Raw genomic sequence first — 22,201 nt, 5'->3', positions numbered from 1 at the left:
ATTGATGTACCATCCCTCCAGTAGAATTGCACAACCTTTCAGTTGATCTAGTGGCAAGTGGTGGCTCACCATGTTTCATGGAGCACCTCTCACATAAGGACTTGAAGAAGAAGAAGAATTTTGACTTTTATTTGTCACATGTTTGTTTGCACACTTTATTATACAAAGAACTGATTCCTCAAACATACCTCCATCTTGTTAAGGGACACCCAGCAGTCTGAGGGGAAGTCCTGCAGCATGGGAACCAGGAACTGTAGGCAGCCATCCCAGTGACACAGCAGCAACATCATAGCAATCAGGTTAATGATCCGCATCACTGCACTGGCCAGGTCATAGGTCATGTGGAAGATCTTGATTGAGACCATGAAACAGGAAGAAGAGTTAAAACTGAGCTGACACATGGAGAAGATTGTGAGTATGCCTTTCATAAAGACTAAAGACGTAGAGTGCATAACTGGGTAGATGAACTGGCATCACACTCAGCTTCTCTAGATTACACAAGGTTTGATTAATGAGCAGGGGAAGCAACGTCCCATCAGTCCCAAATCAAACTCAGCAGGAGCAGGCAAGACATTTTTTACACAGAGATACATGACATCAGTCAGAGGCTCCAACACAGATAGGGTCCAGTCATAAACATGTTACACTCACGCAAGCCTGCAGGCACAAAGATACACTAACAACACAAACGGATGTCCTGACATACACAAATTCACACACACACACACGTGATGGACAGGGACCATCATGATCTTGAACAACTGATAGTCTGTGTCGTCTCACACATCAATCATTCTCAGTCGCTGGACAGTCACTTAGGCCAATCATCTATCACCTGACTGACCTGAGAAAACCTCACTGTAATGCTGCTTAACATGATAGCTAAAATTCTAATTATCTATGAAAGGTGTAGACGTCTGCAAATAACAGAGTATTTCACAGTGGAACACATATGAAGGTCTGATGTCTACTATGAAGTTCAAGAAGTGGGTCACTACTTACTCAGTGCTGCAGAGGGAGAAGTGATACTCTGCTATGGGAGTGATGAGGAATGAGACTGGACATGAATCACACACGCTGATCTTTCTAAATGCAACTTTAACCTTTATGGGGTTTTCACTGTCAGTTTCTATCAGTCATTAACTAGCAAAATAGAGCATATTATCATAATTTTTCACAGAGGATGGATGAGAGAAAGTATACTGTACGCAGTTGTGTTGTTCTGGTTGCTGAGGATGTTCAGCACCATGGACAGCTCTAACAATGAAAACAGCTCACTATGACAGACAACGTTGAAGAAGCAAGCATTTGAAGTGGGCAATTCCACCACATGCCAGTGTCTTACTCTTCATCTTCTCCACCCTCATTCTCCATGCATGCCAAGTATCACTTCCCATCATGCATCACTGTGTGTATGTGTGCATATCACATCATATCTTCAGAAATCCAATTATCCAAAGGTCAAGTGAGCAGCCGAGCCCCACTGCGCTGTTCACTGCTGCAAAATGCCAACACCAGGCTGCCAATATCAGCATAAGTGAAAAGTCGAGTGATCTCATGGCATCACTGGACTTCTTGTGTCCCGGGTTGTTCTTTGACTGAGGACATAGTCTGAGAAGATATGCAAAATCGTCCCTCACATAGAAAATAAATTATGAGGTGGCAAGGAGGGCAAAGGCATCTACCCAGCAACAGCACCCATCCTTGATTTTTTTTTTTTACTATTCAAGCTGAAAATTGAATCATGCCTTCAGTGTGATAGAAGCATCAAAATCCTACATGAATGATATTACATCAGCTTAGTTTCTTTCCATGTGTTTCACATGGTCACCCATGCTCTCCAGCAGCTCATAATCAATTACAGACACATATTGTATAATCATAGTCAATTGCCCCCTAATGCTGCATATTATCAGTATCCTCCATCTCACCTGCTCCTCCTCTGGTGCTTTAATTGATTAAATATGTTTGCACTGATGATAGGCTGCTTGTTAGACTGCCTGATACCACCTGTGGGACTGTCAGGTCAGACAGAGGAGGGAGGTGGTTGTGTTACAATAGCAGTAATTAGAATGCAAAGTTTGTTAATGCTCACATGTCATGCTGACATTATAATGTTTGTTTCTCTCCAGGTGGCAGGTGAGAACATCAATACTGAGCCTCCAGGTGAAGGAGAGCAGGCCACTTGGAGCAGACAGAGAGGCAGATTGTTGCTTTGGTCATGAGCCAATTCCAACATATTGGAGGCAAGCCGGTGACCTTTTATCGCTAACTAGATTGGATGTGCCTTTCTGTGTCTTCTGAGTTTTATCATTATTAGTAAATACAATTATGTAATTGGCCAGACATGTCCACAAAATGTGTGATCTTACCTCTTCCCACTGGTGAATGTAACGTATTAATCTGGAGAGCCTCAACAACCTCAGAAGACTTAGAATCTTAGTAAAGCGAACGATCCTCAGTGCCCGAGCAGTCTTGTACACCTCAGAGTCGATCCCTTTCTCCACTATGAGGAATATATAATCCACTGGGATGGATGAGATAAAGTCTACAATGAACCAAGTTTTTAAGTACTTTTTCTTTATAGTTTTAGGGTCCAAAATGATGTCTGAGTTGTCCTCAATTATGATTCCAGTGCGAAAGTTGAGCACCAGGTCCATGAGGAAGAAGGTATCAGAGACTACATTGAAGATGATCCAGGGCGTAGTGGTCTCCTCCTTAAAGAAGGTGATGCCCACGGGGATGATGATCAGGTTGCCCACCATAAACAGCAGCATTGTAAAATCCCAGTAGAACCTAGAAGTTGTGGTGTGAGCGTGGTAGTGTGTATAAATGGATGTGGGTGGTGTACAAGAGGGTAAAAGAGGGAGAAGGGAACAAATACAAGAAACAGAGTCAGATAGGCTTAGAAAGTTATTGTGGAAAGTCGATAGGCACAAGAGACATTCTAATTCAAGATGCAAAAGTGCATCTAAAGTGCAGGAGTTCCAATTTCCCTGTCTCAACATGCAGAGATTAATGAGAAAAAGATAAGCTGTTGAAAATCAACATGTATTATAATTAGTGTTTATAAGAGATCTCTAAATCAATTTCATAAGGCAGGCAAATTAATCTAATAATGCTCATGTTGGTATACCTCAGAGTAAAAAAGAAAGCATGGCTCCTTTTCCAGTTCTTTGTCTGGACTACATTTTCTCTGTCTGATTTTAAATTGCTGGTCCATGAAGGAAAGTAACTTTCAGTCTTCTTTAACCTTTTATGTGTCTGACATTTATTATACTAATTGTTCAGGGCCCCACCAATCCCACTGCACTGTATGTTTTTATAAATTATGCATTAATAAATGTCTTTTTTTTTGCTGTATCTCAAAACAACCAATAAAAAGAAGTACAAACAACGTTACACTTCCCTGAAAATGTTGCTTGGTTTCAAGCTGAAGTTAAAAACTCAAACAATACAAATTTGTTTGGATTAATTTGGGATCTAGGTGGGACAGTGGGATAGAAAACGCTGTTCAAAGTACAAAAATGATAATAGCAAATAGAGCATATGAGTACTATTATAGTCAGCTACTTGACAAAGCCGTGAGGTTCATCTAAAAGGTTTCATTTGGGGCGCTCAACATATTAGAGTAAACATGGTTGGCAGAAAGACGAGTGTCTCACTGCTTGCTGACACTAATGTGACTGTGGTTGGGATGGAAGGTAAAATTACTGAGGTTTGAGTCGTCGGAGGAAGCTCTGCAGGACAGGTGCGGCGCTGAGTCATTACACTGCGACTTACGCAACAAACTCTGACTCCTCCGCTACACGGCAACAACAATAACCAACGCGATGATAATGATTGAACAACCTTGCTGCATTAACGGTGCATTGATAAGGATAATATTCGGTTTAGGCCACCAACAGCTTATTCTCGTGTGGGAGTTTATGTGGCAAGTAAGGTTCTCTTAAGTGTCCTGTCGTTGAAGCTGTGTCTCAAGTTTAGCATTTAGTGGTTTGCTGAAAGTGATTTATGTGAGATCAGTGGGCCAAACATGAATGGCGCTGAGAAAAAAAAAAGGGGGGGGGGGGGGGGGGGGTTAAAGGTAACGCTGAAAATGAGGCGACTCCAAAGAAAAGGGAACTGTCCACTCCCGATGGTGCTGAAACCAACCGGTTTTAAAACCCAAATACAACTCAGTGACTGATACGTGCTAAATAAAAGGCTTACAGGCAAGCGTTAGTCACGAGGAGCGCTCCTGGCTCGTGGGTTTCCCTAAATATTTGATTGGCAAAATAGCTGCTTTATGTCCAACTGGGTTATCTGCTTTTAAGCCGTGTCAGACAGAGCGCGTCCGTTGATAAAATGCAAGATCCGAAGAGTCCTACAGGCGGGTATGTCTCCAGTGAGCATGCTTGAGGTTTTCGCACACTTGGCTCAAGGTGACATTCCATTACTGAGTGCATCGGATACACACACACACCGACACACACACACACACACACATAGCCTATATCCCAATAGCGCGGCTCTCGTCGCAGAACAAACACTACAACAACCAGATTATTTGAAAACATTGCATTTGAAATTAAGCATTATCGCTTCGCCGCACTGCCCTCTTTGATAAATGTGAGCGTCACGCAACGAAAAGACGAGATGTGATAACAGGCCTGTCTTGTTGAGCGCCCCAGACATGCTACTGTTCCGACGGGAGCAGGATTTGTTTACAACCTTGAAAGGACACTCTTGACTGAAGTCCATTTGCCTGACAACAGGTTGTTTTAGGGAGGGGTGGTCATGGCAGCCCATTTTAATGCATCATTTCAGTTCTGTGCAGATTTAATCATGTGGGATTTTAGGAAAAAAACAGCCGCTATAGTAGCCTTGGAAATTAACAATGCATGTGTTTCCATAGTCAGAGTGATTCTTCTAAAGTAACTTGTAGGTGACAATGGGGACCCTAACGGCCTCTCATGTTTTCTACCGTGCAATCAATGGCAGCCCCATGCCTTACCTGAAATCGCTATAAGGGTGTATAATCCAATTTCCAGCTGATTTTACCCTCTCTTGTTCCCTTTCCACTGCTTTTTGACTACCATACATGCGTAAGGAGAATTTGTTAACTCCAGGCTGCAGCATACTACTAAACTGCCGCTGCATGAAGCTGGCTTGGCTGCCTTGAGGTTCCGCATCCTCAGCGGGCACAATTGGCGGTCCATCTTCCGGCTTCTGGAAAGTGACAGAGTTCCTTGGCTGCTGGTTCTGAGTCTGAGTTGGGCCGTGTAGTGAGGATGAGGCTTTCCGGCTCGGTGCGTTGGAGAAGGACACCTTGGAGTCCTTTTTCTCAGGGACACCACTGGACACAGGGGTGGCGCCGGGGTTTGCGCTCTCTCCTCCTTGCCCCCCAGTCAAGGACCCACCTGGTGTGATCGAACCGTCCATACTGGCGGTGGTCGAGTTACAGGCTCCTCGTTTGGCACCCCCTCCGTCCTCGGCTTTCCCCGACCCCACTGTCTGCTTCTCCTGTTTGGAGATTATTGAGCGCAGGCTCCCGGTACCCGAGTCCCTCCTGCATTCTCCGTTTTTGTTGCATTTCATGCTTGAAATTGGAGCGACGCCGTTGCAACCATCACCCGCTGTCGCGTTTAGTACTTCTCCCGCGACCGCAGAATACAACGCCTCCGCCCCAGATGCTCTACTGGTCTCGCCGCGCTGGGCAGCATCGCCCGGACAGGGAGTTTCGGTTGCTCTGGAGGCAGCAGCGGGCCGTGAGGCGGCAGGAACGTCCTCTGTGTGCGTAAGGCAGGGCTCCTTGTTGGAGTTTCTCCTGGAAGCCGAGGACGCGGCTCCCCCTCCTGGCGTAAAGTTCTTCATCCTGATACTGCCACCGCCTCCTCCTCCTCCTCCTCCTCCACCTCCGCCGCTGCCGCTCCCCCCGGCTCGGCGCAACCGCGGATGCTGAAACTTGGACTCCTCTTCACCGTCCTCCGTCTCGTCCATCACGACGTTGCTGGTCACACCGGGCTGCTTAGGTGCGCCGGGAAAACCGGACTCCAGACAGTTCTGAGCGCTCTCGCTTCTTGTGCATTTGGATGCGACAGCATTGGGTGAGCTGATGTGGCTGTATCCACTGCTGCCCACCGCCTTCTTTTTCATGGTGGCAGCAGACACCGGTGAGATCTCATCCCTGTCCATGACATTGGGCATATCAAAATTTGCCTCCAATTATCTTTAAAGAAAGCCAATCAGAGAGAGGGGGGAGATTGAGGGGGAAGGGACAGGGGGAGGGAAAGGGGGGGAAAGGAGAGGGAGAGGTGGACGTGACTTATTTGCAAACCACTGCATTTATCCTCTGTTATTGTGTCAAAGACATTCAAGCATCAAACCAATTTAACCCCTTAATTGTGTCATATGTTATTGAAATATTAGTTAATAAAGCAACTTTAAACTAAACACAACTCTCTCCCAAATGAGGCCACTGCCATGACCTCCAGCTTCAATTTGGTTACCATGAGTCATTCTATCCATACGAACATGTTGTTATGTCGCTTACATCATATAGGCTACGAATCTCAAAGGTATAATTACCACGTGTTTAATGAAGATTCAAAGTCATGTGTTTTAAAAAGGTGTCGACAATGACAATCTACATTGATCCACGTTAACCTCACTGGGTGTTTAGCGCGCTCTAGTGGCCTTACAGATGAAGCACGTGTAACACGGAATCTTCATTTCCCTGCCTCTGACACAAATTCTAGTTTAGACAAATGGGCACAAACAGGAACATGTCTGCAGAGGTCCATTTCTCTTTATAAAAGGGAGGCAACACTGTTTCTTTAAAGGTGTTTGGGGGCTTTCTTGTCGTTTTTATATTGAAATTTTAAGGTACATTTACTTATTCATCAGAATTTGACATGAAATCTTTTTTTAAAAGCATATATTAAAAGTTGTGGTATTTCCATGCTGCTTGTTTTGTTTTTGGCTCTTTTGTTTTATGGTGTGTGCACTGTTGTTAGAGTAACACTGAGTAGTAATCAGTGGGTGATGGCTTTTTTTAAAAGGTTTGAAATTCAGAGTATAGATCATGTCGCTTGTATTCCTCTCCCTGACTAAGATGCAGCTTCACTTAAACAGCTGGTAACCGTTTATTTGATAGATTTTGGTCATGCTTGACTAATACAAGACTCATTATGAGTATTTGATGTAGGAATTAATGTAGGACGTATCATTAGGTTCTGCTGCTCATCTCTTTATGTGATTTCACACTTAGTAAGAAATTTGCAATTAGTCCATAGGCTACATGTACTGCTTCCAAAAAAATCTGATAGATGTTAGCAATGTAATACTTTATTTTATATCTATGTTTTCAAAATATTGGATTGATTTTCTAGAAAGTGTTACCTGTCTCGTTCTTCATACAATGGCTCGAGCATTGGGAACTTCACTGGTACAGTCTGAATGCATAATTATGCTAATAACCAAAGACCCCCATGTTAACACATCTAGGACATGATAATCGAGTGTCCTATCACCAGAGTGGGGATAAAGTGGTTAGCCTGTTTTCTTTGATCTAGTTTTGGTTGAGTCTAATTTTGGCCATGTGTACTGTTCTGTATACCATAGAAAACATGTGATACCTACTTTTTATGACACCTAGGTATTATATAAAATACCAAATGATACCAAAATATGATCCATCTCAATTGCCCAATTTGCTCTGCAACATCTTTGCTACATATTTTTATGACTTGCTTTCCATCACCTCTTCTGGAAAGTCACAGGCCTAATCTCTCCTCCCTGACCCTGTTCTTGCTCGATATCGCTGCCATCTGCCTTTCACTTCATTAGTCCAACTTGCGCAAAGGCACCGAGGGTCAGCTTAAATTCTCACAGGGTGATGCAGTGGTGTGACGCTCAAAAACATGTTCTGCAACACACAGGTGGAGAAACCACATCCTAAAAAGAGGTATTCATTGATCAAAATAAAGCGAGTTAACCTATATAAAAAAGATGAAGTGATGACCTTATTGGTTTGGCACAGAATACACACAAATGTCCTGAGAATAAGTTAGAGGGAAATACAGAGTAACATCTGCATTCTTCCCAACATTATTATAACAAATTGCACTTCCTGTTAATTATTTGTTGGGCTTCATATCCATTCTCCACCTGAGCCCCTGTTCTGCCAGGGTTGTGTAAATAAGCTACTCCAACCAGCCTAACAGCTTTTTATATATTTACAGTGGGTGGCAACACCTCATCTATTAGCACTAACAACTTTGAGAGCTTGAGCAATAAAATTCATTTGTTATTCCTGTTTATTCAAATAAGGAAGCTCACAGGTCGCTGCAGTGACTCATCCACCACCTGCTTGTTAATCACAGAGAAAGATTTCCAGGCTCATTGCAAATATCTAATAACTGGGAGTTGTATTTTCATGAAATTTAACACTGGTGCGCAGCCTCCTTTTTACGAAAGGGCCGTGAAGACCATTTTAGTACTTTTGTCATGAGTAATCAAGGTTTTGTGAACGCTACAGCTCCAAATAACAAGACATGTATCAAAATAAACAAAAAGATTTTCAGTGCCAAAAGCCAGTCCCTTTTCATTCACCATTCATTGATAAGAATTTGTATTTTTTTTCATTGACCTGGCATGTTCTTTTTTGCAGATTTGTCGTAAGAGTCTTGATTTTATGTTAATAGTTTTTTAACATGTAGCAAAACTGAAACCAATTCACTGTACACAGCCAAAGTCTAATTTAACTTCTAATAGCGAGTAGATGCACTTGTGACAATTAAGCTGTACCCTGAAACCGTGTTTGAATTTTGCATTTGCAGATATTTGTGAGCACTCTATTATCAAGAGTTTTATTTGTTGTTTATTGACCACGACTAATTCAAATTACAAGGTCAAGGAGCATCCATCCATCTTCTTAACCACTTAGTCCACATGGGGTTGCGGTGGTCGAGGAGCAGTAAGTCTGAAAGGCAGTTTTTTCCATCCAAAAACCCACAGAGAGTGTAAAAACATCAACATGTGCTTATTAAGCTCTACAGATGTTAAAGCAAAGAAACCTCACGAGTCACAGTCCTAACAGAGAGAAAAGCAGGTGAGTTTATGCACCTTCCTCTTTAGGAAGTTTGTCGGTTTCTCTCCAATGAATAAGGCAACACTTACACTACATCTAGCCTGTTTCATCTCTCGTAAAAAACAAAAAACAGACTGAGGTAATGGAATCATCGTTTGTGTTCAGTTACATTTCAAATCAGTGAATCACCTCCCTCCGCCGCTGTGAATCCGCACATTTATTCACAGAAACTCGGAAATCTGTTGCTTTTAGCACTTTATTGCGACAGTACAAAAATTCAGCAAATAAAATAACACTTGTTTAGTGAAATACATTTGGCCACTTCCAAAGAGGTAAGATAATCCCATGCCTTTTTTTTTGTTTGTTTGTTTCTTTCAATCTTTCAGGTGACTTAGTTTATGTTTCATTAGAGGACTAAAAGAAACGTGTCCGGTGTTGAACTGCAACCATTTGTACCTTAGTGACACACAAATACATCAGAAAAAGCTCTAAAAAAGAAAAAAAAAAAAAAAGAAACGTAAACATGTCCTCAAAAATGTATCCAAAGCAAAAAGTTTGAAAAAAAAAATAGATATCCTGCTTGTTTTTGTACAGTAGTTTACCCAAATTCACATTCTCACCATCACACAGAATCATACGGAAAATAAAAGACGCAAATAAATAGTTTCTTTTCAAGGTCTAGTTTGATTCTTTAGCTGTACAGTGACTGACAGTTCAAAATAAATTCTCTATCTATGCATCTATCAATTTTGCACCACCACAGACAATGTTTTTTTTTTTGTTTGTTTCTGTCTTTTCTTTTTCTTGATCTAAAAAGATAATTTTTGTCTTTTAAATATAAAAAGTGTCCCAGCCTTGTGGCAAAGACATGTTTCCATCAAAAAGCAGTCCACAATGGCTCAAACAAAAGCTCCAGGTCAGGTCACGATCCCATTGTTATTACATTTCACATCCTTCCTGAATTCTCTCTCGACTCAAGTCTAAACTTCTCATAAACTCTGAAACAATAGCAGCAGGAGCTGGACCTGGTGTCCGTTCAATACGTGGCGAGGAATGAGGACTAAAAGTCAAGTTAGTCATGACAGAAAACTGCCTTGGTCTCGATTGTTGGGTCTCAGCAAGGTGTGTTGTTTTCAGACCACTAAGGAAAGTCTATGAGTTGCTGGCAGCATTTTCATTGCTAGGTGAGCTTGGGGAGGAAGAGGAGGAGGAGGAGGGGGAGAAGTTCATTCCTGACAACCCTGGTGGGTCTGTGGCCGTGTTCTGTCCACTAAGACTCTTCCTACACACTGGACACGTATCATGCTGTCAGAAAAGAGGATCAACAGGTTATGAATTAGATCATAATCAACACAGAAATTAATTCAAATGAGAATCTGGATGATATTCTTTCTTTTGAAAGCAAGCGTCATCAAGCACCGGCAACATCAGTTGCTGATCACTGATAACAGGTGGGTGACTTCTATTTTTGATGAAAATGTCATCACAGAACTATTTTGGATTCCAGACAATCCTAAATTAGTTGTAGGAAGCCTGGACATTTGGAGACCGACTGAGAAATTCTGATCAGATTTCTGGATGTATTCCAATCTAAACAGTCTTGCTACTTAAGTTGGATTTCAGTGTCTTTGGTGACGCTCCACATGATGAGGATGAGGATGTCAAATCCAGAGCAGTAAATGTAGCAGAACGCTATAGAGGACAAAAGGAAAAACAGCAGTCTGTGGACAGACAAGGTAATAAATTCTATGCTGGTGCTTAGTCGGGAAACATCTGTACAGTCTAAGATGGAAATCTGATGTCGGAAAACCATTTCACCAGTGTAACAACATAGTTACTGATGCCTTAAGTTGTTACCATAGAAACTCACATAGATAGTACTGTCTTATATATAAATCTGATAAGCCTGCAGCCGGGACAAAGCCTGAGACAGGCATGAAACCAATAAACAAGGATTGAGAGGGGGATTTCTGTGTTCTCATGTTCCCTTTTCTATATTAAAACCTAAACTAAGTTTTTTGTTCACATTCTATGAATTATTACCATGTTGCAATGAATGATCAATGTGGTATTTGGGCCAAAGCATCCTGTGGAAATAAGAGCCTTACACAAACTTGTTTAAAAAAAAGAAAAGGGCACTTTGCGAGGTCCTTTAACAAACCACACAGGCTGATAACACACAGGTGATCTGATACAAATTTGGCTTCATAAAGCAACACTGCTTTATGAAACTGACACCAAATACAACAGTCAGTGCCTCATATCAATCCTGAAGGCCTCATATTAGATGCACATACCTGCTCCAGCCATGGCACTATGCAGTCATTGTGAAACAAATGATTGCATGGAAGCTGCCTAACACTCTCTTCAACACTGTAGTCTTCTTTGCACACGGGACACTCTAAACCAGCACCTGCACAAACAAAAAGTGACTGACCATCTGTCGCTTTACATAATCCTGGGTCATACATGTCACAGAAAGCAATTTTAGCATTAACTCTGTTCATTTTAGTAAAAGCAGTGTTTAGCATTGTGGAATTTGATTCCAATATGAACAACCACACAATTACAAAATAAATATTGTGATGTGAAAGGAACAATGTAAAGACCGCTCTTTGAGGAACTTACTGACGTGTTCTTGTGTGATGGAAATGGTCGGTAGGCTCTTTATTCGTTCCCTGTCTGCAGGAGGGGGGCCGGTGTTTTCAAACTGGTTTAATAACTTCAAACGAAAGATAGCAGAAGCAAAAATAAATGACTGTGGGATCATTAGCATGAGGACAAGGGTTCTCTGCGAGTGACAACCTTTAGACATCCTGTTTCAATAGAAGGATGACTTAACTAAACATTTCAACAACAACAACAAAAAATTATTTGACTTTATTATGCAGCTACAAAATTATCTTAAATGTCCGACCAGGGATCATATGAAGCATACATCTGGTGTCACGTGAAAGAAACTTTTTCTACCTGTGTGATGATGGCATCAAGTCCATTGGCACCCCAGGCGTAGTCCATTGGATTGGAATGTAGCATTCCCCTTTACATCAGAAGTAGTGGGGACAAAATGTAAGAGTTAACAAAATAAAAATCAGTTTCGTAAACAAGTACACATTCGTGTCTCACAGGTTCGTCAACTTACCACGGTCCCATCCCGATATTAGGCATGGCTGTAGGTGCTATGATTCCATTTACTAGCTGCTGGATAATTCTGCATTAAGAGAAAAAAAAACTGATAGCTTCAAGTCCGCTGGCCTCACAAAAAGAGGGTTTCACCTGTAAACAATCTTTCTCACTGTAGAATGACCCTATAACCCTATAACCCAGCAACAGTCGCTTCTCTAAGATAATTTCTGATGTCTTTCCTCCTTGGCGTTGTGTGAACACACACCCGCAGGTTTCAGACCAACTAACTGCCAAAACCTTTGCTCTTCTAGAGGTGCTCACACTTCCTGATGATCAATTAATCAAGTGCAATTGATTAGCAATACCTGTTGAATAAACAATTACTCTTTGTAATAAGTTACGTGTTGTATCTACCTAATCATATGACCTGTAAAGGACCAGATGAATTCCTATTATGTTCTTATCCTTGACGTCTTAGAAGCAGACTTTCACATGACTACCTATAATTTTATGATCACAAAAATATAATACTGTTCGACCCAACTGATAATGATAAATATTTAGCTACTGCTGGTCACTGGTAATAAAATAATAATGCAGCATTATTTGATGTAAATATTTTTTGTAAGAACTGAGCTTTTTAGTGTCCTATATAATGCTTGTACATGTAAAAACTCACAATTTTCAACAAGTTTCAATAATGGTCAATAACTGTCCGAAGCAGACATGTTTTCTATACTTCACATGTGCACTACTGCTGAAAATATCTCACCCCTCTAACGTGGGAACTCCCTCATGTCGCGTACCCTGTCGCCGAGGAACATGTCGGCCCCGCGGTTGCCTGGCACTGTATCGTTGACGTGATGCCATTTCCCTTTCTCTCCTGCTCTCGGTCTCTCTGTTGTCCTCTGTGGGTAGCCGCGTTCGAAGGTCAAAATTTTCATCAAAAATCCCAAGGGTGAATGGTCCGTACCCAGGGGGAAATGTGAATAAGTGTTGGTGGTCCATGTTCTGGCAATAAAGACACGTTTAAAAAAGTCAAATCGTGGTGCAGGGTGCTGAAATTTTTTTACCTTATAATCGGCTCGTTCTAATTGTTACACTGACCTCAAAGGCTGGGCGATTCTGATCACTGGCAAAGGAAGTGGATGCAGACCCATTTTCAGAGCTGCTTAAGCACAAACAGTAAGACTCAGAAATCTGCATAAACATCAAATGAATGAACTTCACGAGACGTCCAACAATCCTCCTCACCTTCTTTCTTCAGGCAATTCCTCGATAAAACCAGACTCACAGCGTGGACATGTGTAGTCCTACAAAGAAAATACAGATGTGAAAACACCCCATGACTAACAACTACGCAGATGTCTGCTCATCAGATCGAATGTAACACTGGAACAGTAAAAAAAGCAGCACAGAACAAAAACTCTGTCCTTAGTAGATTTTCGTTTTAAGCCTTGCTAATTCAACTTTATGGCTACACATTCGTACGGTTGTTGAATTTCTTCTTCTTTTTAAATATAAATCAGCACTTAATTAGACATTTTTGACAAAAGGCCACCACACAGGTAAGCAGCTGACTGAGTATAAAGTAAATGTTACTGTAACATTCAAGAATTTTCCCGTGAAAAGCTTGACAACAGACTGCTTTGACAAGCAGCTAAACATTTGTCACTCATCAATACCAACTGTTTGAAACTGACTTCAATCTGAACTGAAACAGTGACAGTTTTACTTCTTTGGGTTAGGGGGGGATTGTAACAACTACTATCAACCAACGATAAGCCTTGTGGGTAATAGATGCTCACAGTGAGTTAAAAAAAAATTCTGAGTGGAAATAATCGACTGAGAACTTAAAACCTGACAGATTCGACCAAAGCGGTCTTCTGTAGTTACCTAGAAAACCTTACATGCCTTTATAACTGAGCTTGTAAGGCTGTAAAGATGGGCACTGTCTAGCTGGTTCAGTATGCTACAATTCCATTAAAATTACACCTATAAAGCACACGATTATAATACAAATGTACCCGCCAACTTTCTGTCTGACATTTACACCCTGTGGTTACCTATAAGGCTAGCCTAACTGGCTTAGCTTAACAGAAGCAAATAGTGGACGTGACTCTTTGAGCTCCTCACACAAATGTAAGAACACATGCCAAAACATAATTTTTCCTCCCGTACTCAGGTCAATATCTCCTATGTCATCTTACCGGTAAACGTGGAGTAATTTCTGTTGAACACCGGTGACAGAAAAACCGGCAGGGCCGTGGAGTGGCTTCAGCCATTTCCAGCAGATGATCGGTACGGTATGGACGGGTAGCAAGAAGGGACAACAAAAGTCGACTTTTGCTTCGTCGACAGGAAAGCACGTTAAAAACGGAAACACCAGCGTACGTTATCATGACGTTTTGACATGAATAGCAGAGGAGAGCTTCCGGCTTTAAAAAAAAGTCAAAATTAAAGCCAGGATGGATGGATGAATGGATGGATAGATGGATAGATGGATAGATAGAGAGATAGATAGAACTAAACTGTGTTGTTTTAATTAATATCCTGGGCCTTTTTGCCTTGGAACGCACTGATTTGTACTTGTTGAGCTTTTATTCTGAAAAGTTGAAACCGGAAATATAGTGCTTAGTAATGTTAGCAATTTATTCAAGTCATTTAGCTTCAACAGTAGCACCTTAAGGCCTTATTGTTGGCTGCGAACAGTGTTTTGAAAATCCAGTTTTATTCTTGCTACAACCATGGAGTCAGGCGATGCGGGTACATTTTCTAAAGTCTCCTTAGACCAAAGCTAAATGTATCTTAGCTATGCTTAGTGACCACATAAATTAGCCAGCACAGCCGTAAACTAGCTAATGTAGCAACTGAAGAAGTCGTTTACTGTCGTTAACAGAGTAGAATACCATTTTGATCATTTTAATTTGACAATATTAACTTAAACAGCACTGAGATTTGGCTGCAGTCAGTACTTACCTATTCAGTAATTGTATTACCAAGGGTCTCTAAACTAAACTAAGTCAGACGAAGTGTTCAGGTGTGTTTTAACCTTATTGTTGTGTTTTTAAAATCTGGTAAAGGGCGAGGAGGATGGAGGTCCAAGCCAGTGCAACCGCAGAAAAACAAGATGAACATGAACATTCTCCGTCAAGAAAAACTCATTGCTCAAAAGAAAAAGGAGATTGAAGCCAGAATGGCAGAGCAAGCAAAAATGAATGCACAGACCACTAGCAAACCCCTGCCTCCAAGGTAATTGCTCATCTTGGAATATGATACAGATACATTATAAAATAGAGTTATAAGAGTCACAAATTCCACCTGCGTTACCAACAATGATCTAAATCACAGCATTGTAAATTTAAAAATGTTACGTCTTTCCTGATCCCACCATTTCATCCAGTCTGCAGGAAGGTACCTCCAATAAATTTGCCAATGATGGAAGCTTCTTACAGCAGTTCATGAAGATGCAGAAGGAGAAAGACAGCGATACACCCGGTTAGTACTCTAATAAGTGTCATGGTAATCTATACATTTGATCAATATTCCATGTCAAGTGAATGTGTCTAGTGAAATAATGTGATGACACAACCCAATGAAACTGTCAAGACAATTCGTATAAGTTCACTTACTGGTTGTGATTACATGCAAAATCTGGCCTGGGAAGAACCATTATTGTGTGATATGTTACAATGTAATAAAATACAATATAATAATAATAAAAAAGAAACGGTCTTAAAGTTGGTGCTAGATTTGTTTTAAAAATTCTACCTTTTTCATTCTTATTTTAGGTTCAGCCAATGATTCCAAGACTCCCTCAGCCTCGACTCCATCTCCAGGAGGAAACACTTTGCAGAAAAAGAGCATTTTTGTGGGCCAGCGGCCTGGCCTTGGAGTTAGCAAAATGCTTAGTCAGTACAAGAGTTACTCACAGTCCAAGAAGAGTCCTGTTCTCAGCCAGCGGCCAAGTGTATTTTGTTCTCCAGATGATGAAGATGAGGACGAGGAGACCGATTACTCCAAATTCTTAGAAATGAAAGGTAATTCCTGGCCTGCATTTTTCAGTGTAACATGGGAGAACGCCATGACTTGGACATTTCATTGGGTCTTCTGCATACTCCAATGGCACAGTTGCCTTGTGACTGGCATTTTGTCATTTGTGCCCTTTGAGTAAATGTACTCATAGCCTGCTTAAAGTCTCTCCCCCAGAGGATTCAGACACCAGACTCATTATCGACAAGATGGCCTCTTTTGTGGCGGAAGGAGGACCTGATCTGGAGATGAAAGCAAAGGAGGACTACAAGGACAATCCTGTTTTCTCGTAAGTCTTACGAACATTGTGACTGGATTAAATGTATTTTAATCTAACTGTGTTTTTAAACTTGTCTGATTTCAACTGTTATTCTTGCCTTTTTAGTTTTTTGTATGATAAGAGCAGTCTGGAGTATCTCTACTACAAAAGAAGGGTTGCGGTATTGAAGAGGGGTTTTCCGAGACCTGAGAAGACATCAGATAATGGTAAAATTACATTTATCATTTCACTTATTTTTAGTTGAGCTCTTATTCGTATATATCTCTGAATTGCTAAACGTTATTGAACCAGGTGTAGCAGAACTTCTGTAAAGCATTTTTTAGATTCATGTACAGGTGCCAGGCAATTAAACTACTGAGAAAAGGACAGTATATTTATCATTGTTGTAACTGTGCACATATCTAAGTCAGCATACCATTAGTGTTGGTTCAAGTTAATGAGTCATCATTAGTATTTCACTTAAAGTACCATACCAGAAGCTAACTTGAGACATTTATACATCTGCATTGAAAATTATTTTTCTCAGTTTTTCAGTTCAAATGTAGTTTGCTTTCTCTTGCCACTGTGCTTTTGAAGTATAGCGTCCTATTCCTTCATTGCTTTGAACAATTGGAGTATAATCTGTGTTTTAAGATATAGTAAAAAAAAAAACTGCATTCTGTATCTGTACAGAACATTATGCATGCAAATGCAAGCCCCCACATATGGGGGAGTCTCTCAGGGCTTTGGTTTTCTTAATTTTGCTGCAGTAAAAGCCTCACATCCATACAGTTCCCATTCAACTCCCCTTTTCCCCTTGCTCCTCCTCCCCTTTTCCTCTTCTTATCCCTTATTGGCTCTAGACTGGTGGTGTGTGAGGGCCAGTTCAGTACGGTACTGTAGTAGAGTGTGAATTGAGTCCCAGTACTAATAGGCTGCTTAAAGTCTCCCCCCCAGTGGATGCGGAAACCCGGCAAATGGTTGAAAATATGGCCAAGTTTGTGGCGGAGGGTGGCCCCGAGGTGGAAGCCATTGCTATTGAGCGCAACCGAGACAACCCGGCCTTCAGGTCATTCACCATATCTATCACTGTGTTCTGTAATCCTGAAACTTAGTTTTTTTTTTCTTTTGTTATTCTTTTATTTGCACGTTTCGCTTAGATCTCACATAGAATATCTAATTTCCCTTTTTCAGTTTTTTGTATGACAGGAAAAGTCCAGCCAACCATCTCTACAAAGAGAAGCTTCGAGAGTATCGTGGCTCGACCTCTGAGAGCTCTTCACCTCCAGCAACAGATTCCAGAGCAGATGTTCAGCGACTAGCAGCTCCTCCATTACCGAGAATTCCCCCAGTGCTGAACAGCATGTCTGTGCCTCCCAGTCAGGAGTCTGAAACACCGCCCATCAAACGGAAGAGAAAGAGCAGATGGGGCTCAGAAGATGACAAAGTCCAATTGACAATTCCTCAGATTGTTATTCCTCAGGAGATGAATGCTCAAGACCCTGACACGCCCTCCCTCTCTGGTACATAAGCTTGTGATGAACTATAGTGTATGTTTCTGTGTCTTTAGTAGCCAATATAATTTCTTTCCCCAATCTGTGCATGCTAATGCAAATGTGCACATTTGGCGTTTCAGAGCTGCGGAAGATGATGCTCGTTTCAAAATACTGTGACCGTTAGCAATAAACTGATATTGAATTTCTTACACGTGCTAATATACACTGAGAGACATAGGCTTTCACTTAACTCTTCACCACACTTTAAAGACACTATTAACTTGATCAGTTAAAACTGTACTGATGTGTACGTTCGTTTTGACATTTGTTTCAGCCCAGGAGCTGAGCGGCCTCGGTTATAAGAAGGGGAAGCCGCTCGGTCTGGTTGGAGTGACTGAACTGTCTGAGGACCAGAAGAAACAGCTCAAAGAACAACAAGAGGTACAAAGTGACAAGTGTTACGCTGTTGCCTTTCAATTTCCCCTACTTTCATCCATAAATGTTTTATTTAGCTCACTGTTGGTTGTGTTTTGTTTTTTTTACATAAAAATAGAGATGTCTTTCAGACTCTGATCACTTATTGGTTCTCATAAATGTATGCATTGCTTTCTGAGTTTTCAACATGGTTTTTTTTCTTGGGTTTCTTTTCCCCTCAGATGCAAGAGATGTATGACATGATCATGAAGCACAAGCGTGCAATGGCAGATATGCAGAGGATGTGGGAGAAAGCCATCAGAGATCACCAACATGAATATGACAGTGACGAAGACGTGGACCAGGAGGCAGGGACCTGGGAGCATCAGCTGAGACAGATGGAAATGGAGAAGACACGAGGTAAGCCTCAGCGGCCGCTGAGGATGCCGCTTTATTGAAATGACATGCTTTGACCCTTGGTGTATGATTTTTTATTTCTGCATTTCCAGAGTGGGCAGAATCTCTGACAGAAATGGGTAAAGGGAAACACTTTATCGGGGACTTCCTGCCCCCTGAAGAATTGGAGAAGTTCATGGAGACCTTTAAGGCACTCAAAGTTAGTACTCCGCTGAGTTCTTTGGTCTTTCGCCTGCCTAAGAGAGAACAGTTGGAACTGACTTAATGACTAAATGACTTAATAAAGATGAACACTTCTGAAAGTACAATAAAGCAGGTATCATTTGTAAACACTTGCCACATGGAGGTCGTAGACAGTTTAGCCCAAGCTGAGGTTATTTTAAATAGTCTGTAAACAGGATTGTCATCATCCATTCATAAGCTGTTTATCCAGGTCAGGTGCACTTAAGTTATGGCTAGCTGATCAACCGTTTCCCTGCAGATTCTTTAAGCTCTTCCTGAGCAAGGCCCCAGACAGTGACTATAATTGGCATTTGTTGAGAGCTATTTTAGGAAACCCCACTTGCCATTCCATTTAAAGCTACACATAGCAAAACTGCAGGCACAATCTGTCAGTAATAGATGAGTAATGAAATTGGAAGTTATTTTAGACTAAATAAGAGCAGGACGTAATTAAAATGCCACGCAGCATAACTGAGAATAACTAGAACAAAAGCTTTTCTGGAAAATCTAAAAATATAGCTATAGCTCTTACTTGTGTTTGCATGTTTGTTTTAATTCATTACCAGAAGTGTTGGACAAGGTGAACATGCACAGATATTACTGAGCTAAGCGGGGCGTGTGTGTTCGTTCTTTCTCATTTACATTGGCTGAACACCAGGGAAAAACTTTGTGTCATCTTTGGTCAAATTGTAGTGCCTTCCTGCTTCATGTCTGCACATTTTGTTTTGTGGTTTTTCAGGAAGGCCGGGACCCCGACTACTCCGAGTACAAAGAGTTTAAGTTGACGGTGGAAAATCTTGGTTTCCGAATGCTCATGAAGATGGGCTGGAAGGAAGGGGAAGGCCTTGGCAGTGACGGACAGGGAATCAAAGCTCCTGTTAACAAGTGAGCTCTCCTTCTGCTTTTGTTTCCACTTTCACTGACCGCAAAGAAAAAAATGTCTATTTGTTCATGTATGTTATAAGAATACACTAGCGCAGAATTTTTAGTAGCTTTCCATCTACAAGACGAACATGAAAAAGAGAAACTGGCTTTGAATGGCTCCTTCCTTCTCCAGGGGAACTACAGCTATGAATGGAGCCGGGTTTGGAGTCGACCGTCCAGCCGAGCTTTCTAAAAATGATGACGAGTACGATGCTTTTAGAAAGAGAATGATGCTTGCTTACCGCTTCAGGCCCAACCCACTGGTACCACGTTTTATGTTTTCTCATGTTCTAAAAATAGTCACTGACTTTACACCGGCTTATGCCGATTGTGTTTACCTCTGCTGATTGTAAAAATGCATATACAGTTCTGTATTAAATGTTAAATAGTAATGAGTTCTAATTCTATATTGTAGACATTTCTTAGAGCTTTAATGTGTTGCTGCTCTGCACGATATGGTCAAGTATCCTTTTTTAGAATATTTAAACTTTAATCTTTCTTTTCTTTTTGCAGAATAATCCACGGAGACCATATTACTGACCTGGAGGAATATTTCCATTTATACTTGTTCTTGTTTATCATAACTTTAAAGCTGAGCCCCGCAGCTGCCACCGCTCGGCTTTGTTGTGAAACGGACACTCTGGCAGTCGAAATTTTACAATTTTAGGTGCAAGTGTGTGAGAGAAGGTGATGAAGTCTGAAAACTGAAAAGAGATTGGTACACGCTGTATGTTTTATTCAGGAAAACGACTGCTTTTGTTGAATATTGAACTCGCATCTTTGTTGCATTTACTTTTGATTGTGAAACAAGTAAGAAAAAAAAAATATTTATAGAGAAAGACTGTCATCACCTGACCTCCACAATGATTTCACTCTAGTTTGTGTAGTTTGTCATTTTTACCCATACAAGTCACTCTCAACTAATTGTCAGTCCTGTATAGATGCATTTCTGTATGATTTTTGCATTGACTGAGGTCCTCACTGGGTTATAATGGCCAACTCCATTCAATATATGCTGCATTGTTCACAATAAACATGACCACTCACTGAAATATGGAATCTCACAAGTCTTTACAGAGGGGTGAACGACACCAGATGTTCCTGTTTATTAACTGTTTATTGGGAAACAAGGTAGAGTTAAGATAAACCCACTGCAGTTTAATGGTATGCCCATGTACTGAATGCAGGTGCTCATGTAACCATGTTGACACTTTATATCACTTACTTTCTGCATGGCTCTGGACCACAGCGCCACTAAGCAGTGTTAACTGGGTTCCAACAGTCAGTGTTGAGGAGGGCGACAGATCTGTGAAATCAGACCTTCAGGTTGCCATTACCTAAAGAGGTTTACACGGGACAAATATAACTCAAGAGAACCCAGCAAAGCGAGACCCACTTGTTGGCCACATATTCAATCAGAGGCAACACAAGCCATAGTTGAAGGTAATATATATATATATAGATACACAAATCATTTGGTCTGTAAAAAGGATTAGGACATTGTGAAAAATATAACAAGTTGCAATGGGATAAAAGAAGAAATTTAATCCAAAATCATAAATTTGACACATTTTAAGGTGGTCATCTGAGAAGCAGGTTTAACTCCAAGTTCTGACTGACACTGTAGAATAAGGCCTACTGTAAGTATGAGCTGTTTCAATTGTTATGTCGATTCAAATATATATTTATATGTAATAATGATAGTTGTTACCAAAAATTTTACACTTGTCATATTTAGAAATGGCTTTAAACATTTTTTTTAGATTTAGCGTGTGACATGCCCTCAATATTTAGGCATTAGTGAGAAAGTAATCAGTTCCTCATACCTGTGATTAAGAATAAATTACTTTTTTTGTACAACACCAACACATCACTTGGTCCATAGTTGATCCTTTTTTTCTTTTATTCTGGAGAATTCTTATTTATGGACCACATAAGTAGTCATTTCTTTCTGTTTTTGTGTGAAATGTGATTACTCGATAATAAACGCTAAAGAGGGAGAGAAGTCAGTCAGAATATTTTGCGTCTCCTTTATAATTCTTTTGTCATCTATGACCATTTTATGTCAAATTTTAAACGATTCGTTGTGGTTTGCCCCGATCTTTGAAGGAATTTCCCCATGTCTTTACGGTGGTTTGCATTTCTGTTGTTTTTCATCATTAGCCAATTAATGCCAAGCCAAAATGCTTATTTCGCAACTTTTTGGGGTCTCATTTTTTAACAGTTTTATGACTTTGT

At 40.9% G+C, this 22,201-nt stretch overlaps 3 protein-coding genes across 3 annotated transcripts in view; 1 reads left to right on the top strand and 2 right to left on the bottom strand.

Annotated features, from left to right (window-relative positions):
• Positions 1–6,189, bottom strand: part of LOC140269239 (potassium/sodium hyperpolarization-activated cyclic nucleotide-gated channel 2-like) — a 34,902-nt gene extending 28,713 nt beyond the window's left edge. Inside the window, exons 1-3 of the mRNA XM_072364263.1 lie at positions 4,997–6,189; positions 2,373–2,796; positions 189–350 (exon numbers count right to left, since the gene is read on the bottom strand). Of these exons, the coding sequence (XP_072220364.1) occupies positions 189–350; positions 2,373–2,796; positions 4,997–6,189 (1,779 nt within the window). The remainder of the gene's footprint in view (positions 1–188; positions 351–2,372; positions 2,797–4,996) is intronic.
• A 3,122-nt stretch (positions 6,190–9,311) lies between these two features.
• On the bottom strand, positions 9,312–14,573 carry LOC140269123 (E3 ubiquitin-protein ligase RNF126-like). Its single transcript, XM_072364145.1, has 9 exons — positions 14,410–14,573; positions 13,454–13,512; positions 13,307–13,367; positions 12,972–13,210; positions 12,216–12,284; positions 12,044–12,113; positions 11,702–11,795; positions 11,371–11,486; positions 9,312–10,378 (listed from the first exon to the last, which is right to left on the bottom strand). The coding sequence occupies exons 1-9, from the start codon at positions 14,482–14,484 to the stop codon at positions 10,226–10,228; spliced, it is 936 nt and encodes a 311-aa protein (XP_072220246.1). The 5' UTR covers positions 14,485–14,573; the 3' UTR covers positions 9,312–10,225.
• A 258-nt stretch (positions 14,574–14,831) lies between these two features.
• On the top strand, positions 14,832–21,965 carry sugp1 (SURP and G patch domain containing 1). The gene is made up of 14 exons (XM_072363472.1): positions 14,832–14,965; positions 15,283–15,451; positions 15,603–15,697; positions 15,991–16,239; positions 16,397–16,520; positions 16,617–16,717; positions 17,436–17,559; positions 17,685–18,013; positions 18,321–18,427; positions 18,643–18,820; positions 18,910–19,016; positions 19,779–19,924; positions 20,097–20,226; positions 20,477–21,965. Exons 1-14 carry the CDS (start codon positions 14,947–14,949, stop codon positions 20,501–20,503), a joined length of 1,905 nt encoding a protein of 634 aa, XP_072219573.1. The 5' UTR covers positions 14,832–14,946; the 3' UTR covers positions 20,504–21,965.
• The last annotated feature ends 236 nt before the right edge of the window (positions 21,966–22,201 follow it).

The sequence above is a fragment of the Leuresthes tenuis genome, unplaced genomic scaffold (assembly GCF_036924035.1).
Source record: "Leuresthes tenuis unplaced genomic scaffold, fLeuTen1.0.hap1 SCAF_14, whole genome shotgun sequence".
Lineage (NCBI taxonomy): Eukaryota > Metazoa > Chordata > Actinopteri > Atheriniformes > Atherinopsidae > Leuresthes > Leuresthes tenuis.
This window is presented reverse-complemented; position numbering and strand designations above follow the sequence as displayed.

What these genes read in the sequence shown, in the direction of transcription:
- sugp1 (XM_072363472.1), top strand. An exon ending in CAAATTCTTAGAAATGAAAG is followed by an intron (nt 16,240 to 16,396) that starts GTAATTCCTGGC and finishes GCCTGCTTAAAG; the next exon opens with TCTCTCCCCCAGAGGATTCA. An exon ending in CGAGACAACCCGGCCTTCAG is followed by an intron (nt 17,560 to 17,684) that starts GTCATTCACCAT and finishes TCCCTTTTTCAG; the next exon opens with TTTTTTGTATGACAGGAAAA.
- LOC140269123 (XM_072364145.1), bottom strand. Translation starts at nt 14,484, where the DNA reads ATGGCTGAAGCCACTCCACGGCCCTGCCGGTTTTTCTGTCACCGGTGT. An exon ending in CATCACACAAGAACACGTCA is followed by an intron (nt 11,487 to 11,701) that starts GTAAGTTCCTCA and finishes TTGTTTGTGCAG; the next exon opens with GTGCTGGTTTAGAGTGTCCC. An exon ending in TAGTGCCATGGCTGGAGCAG is followed by an intron (nt 10,379 to 11,370) that starts GTATGTGCATCT and finishes CTTTTCTGACAG; the next exon opens with CATGATACGTGTCCAGTGTG.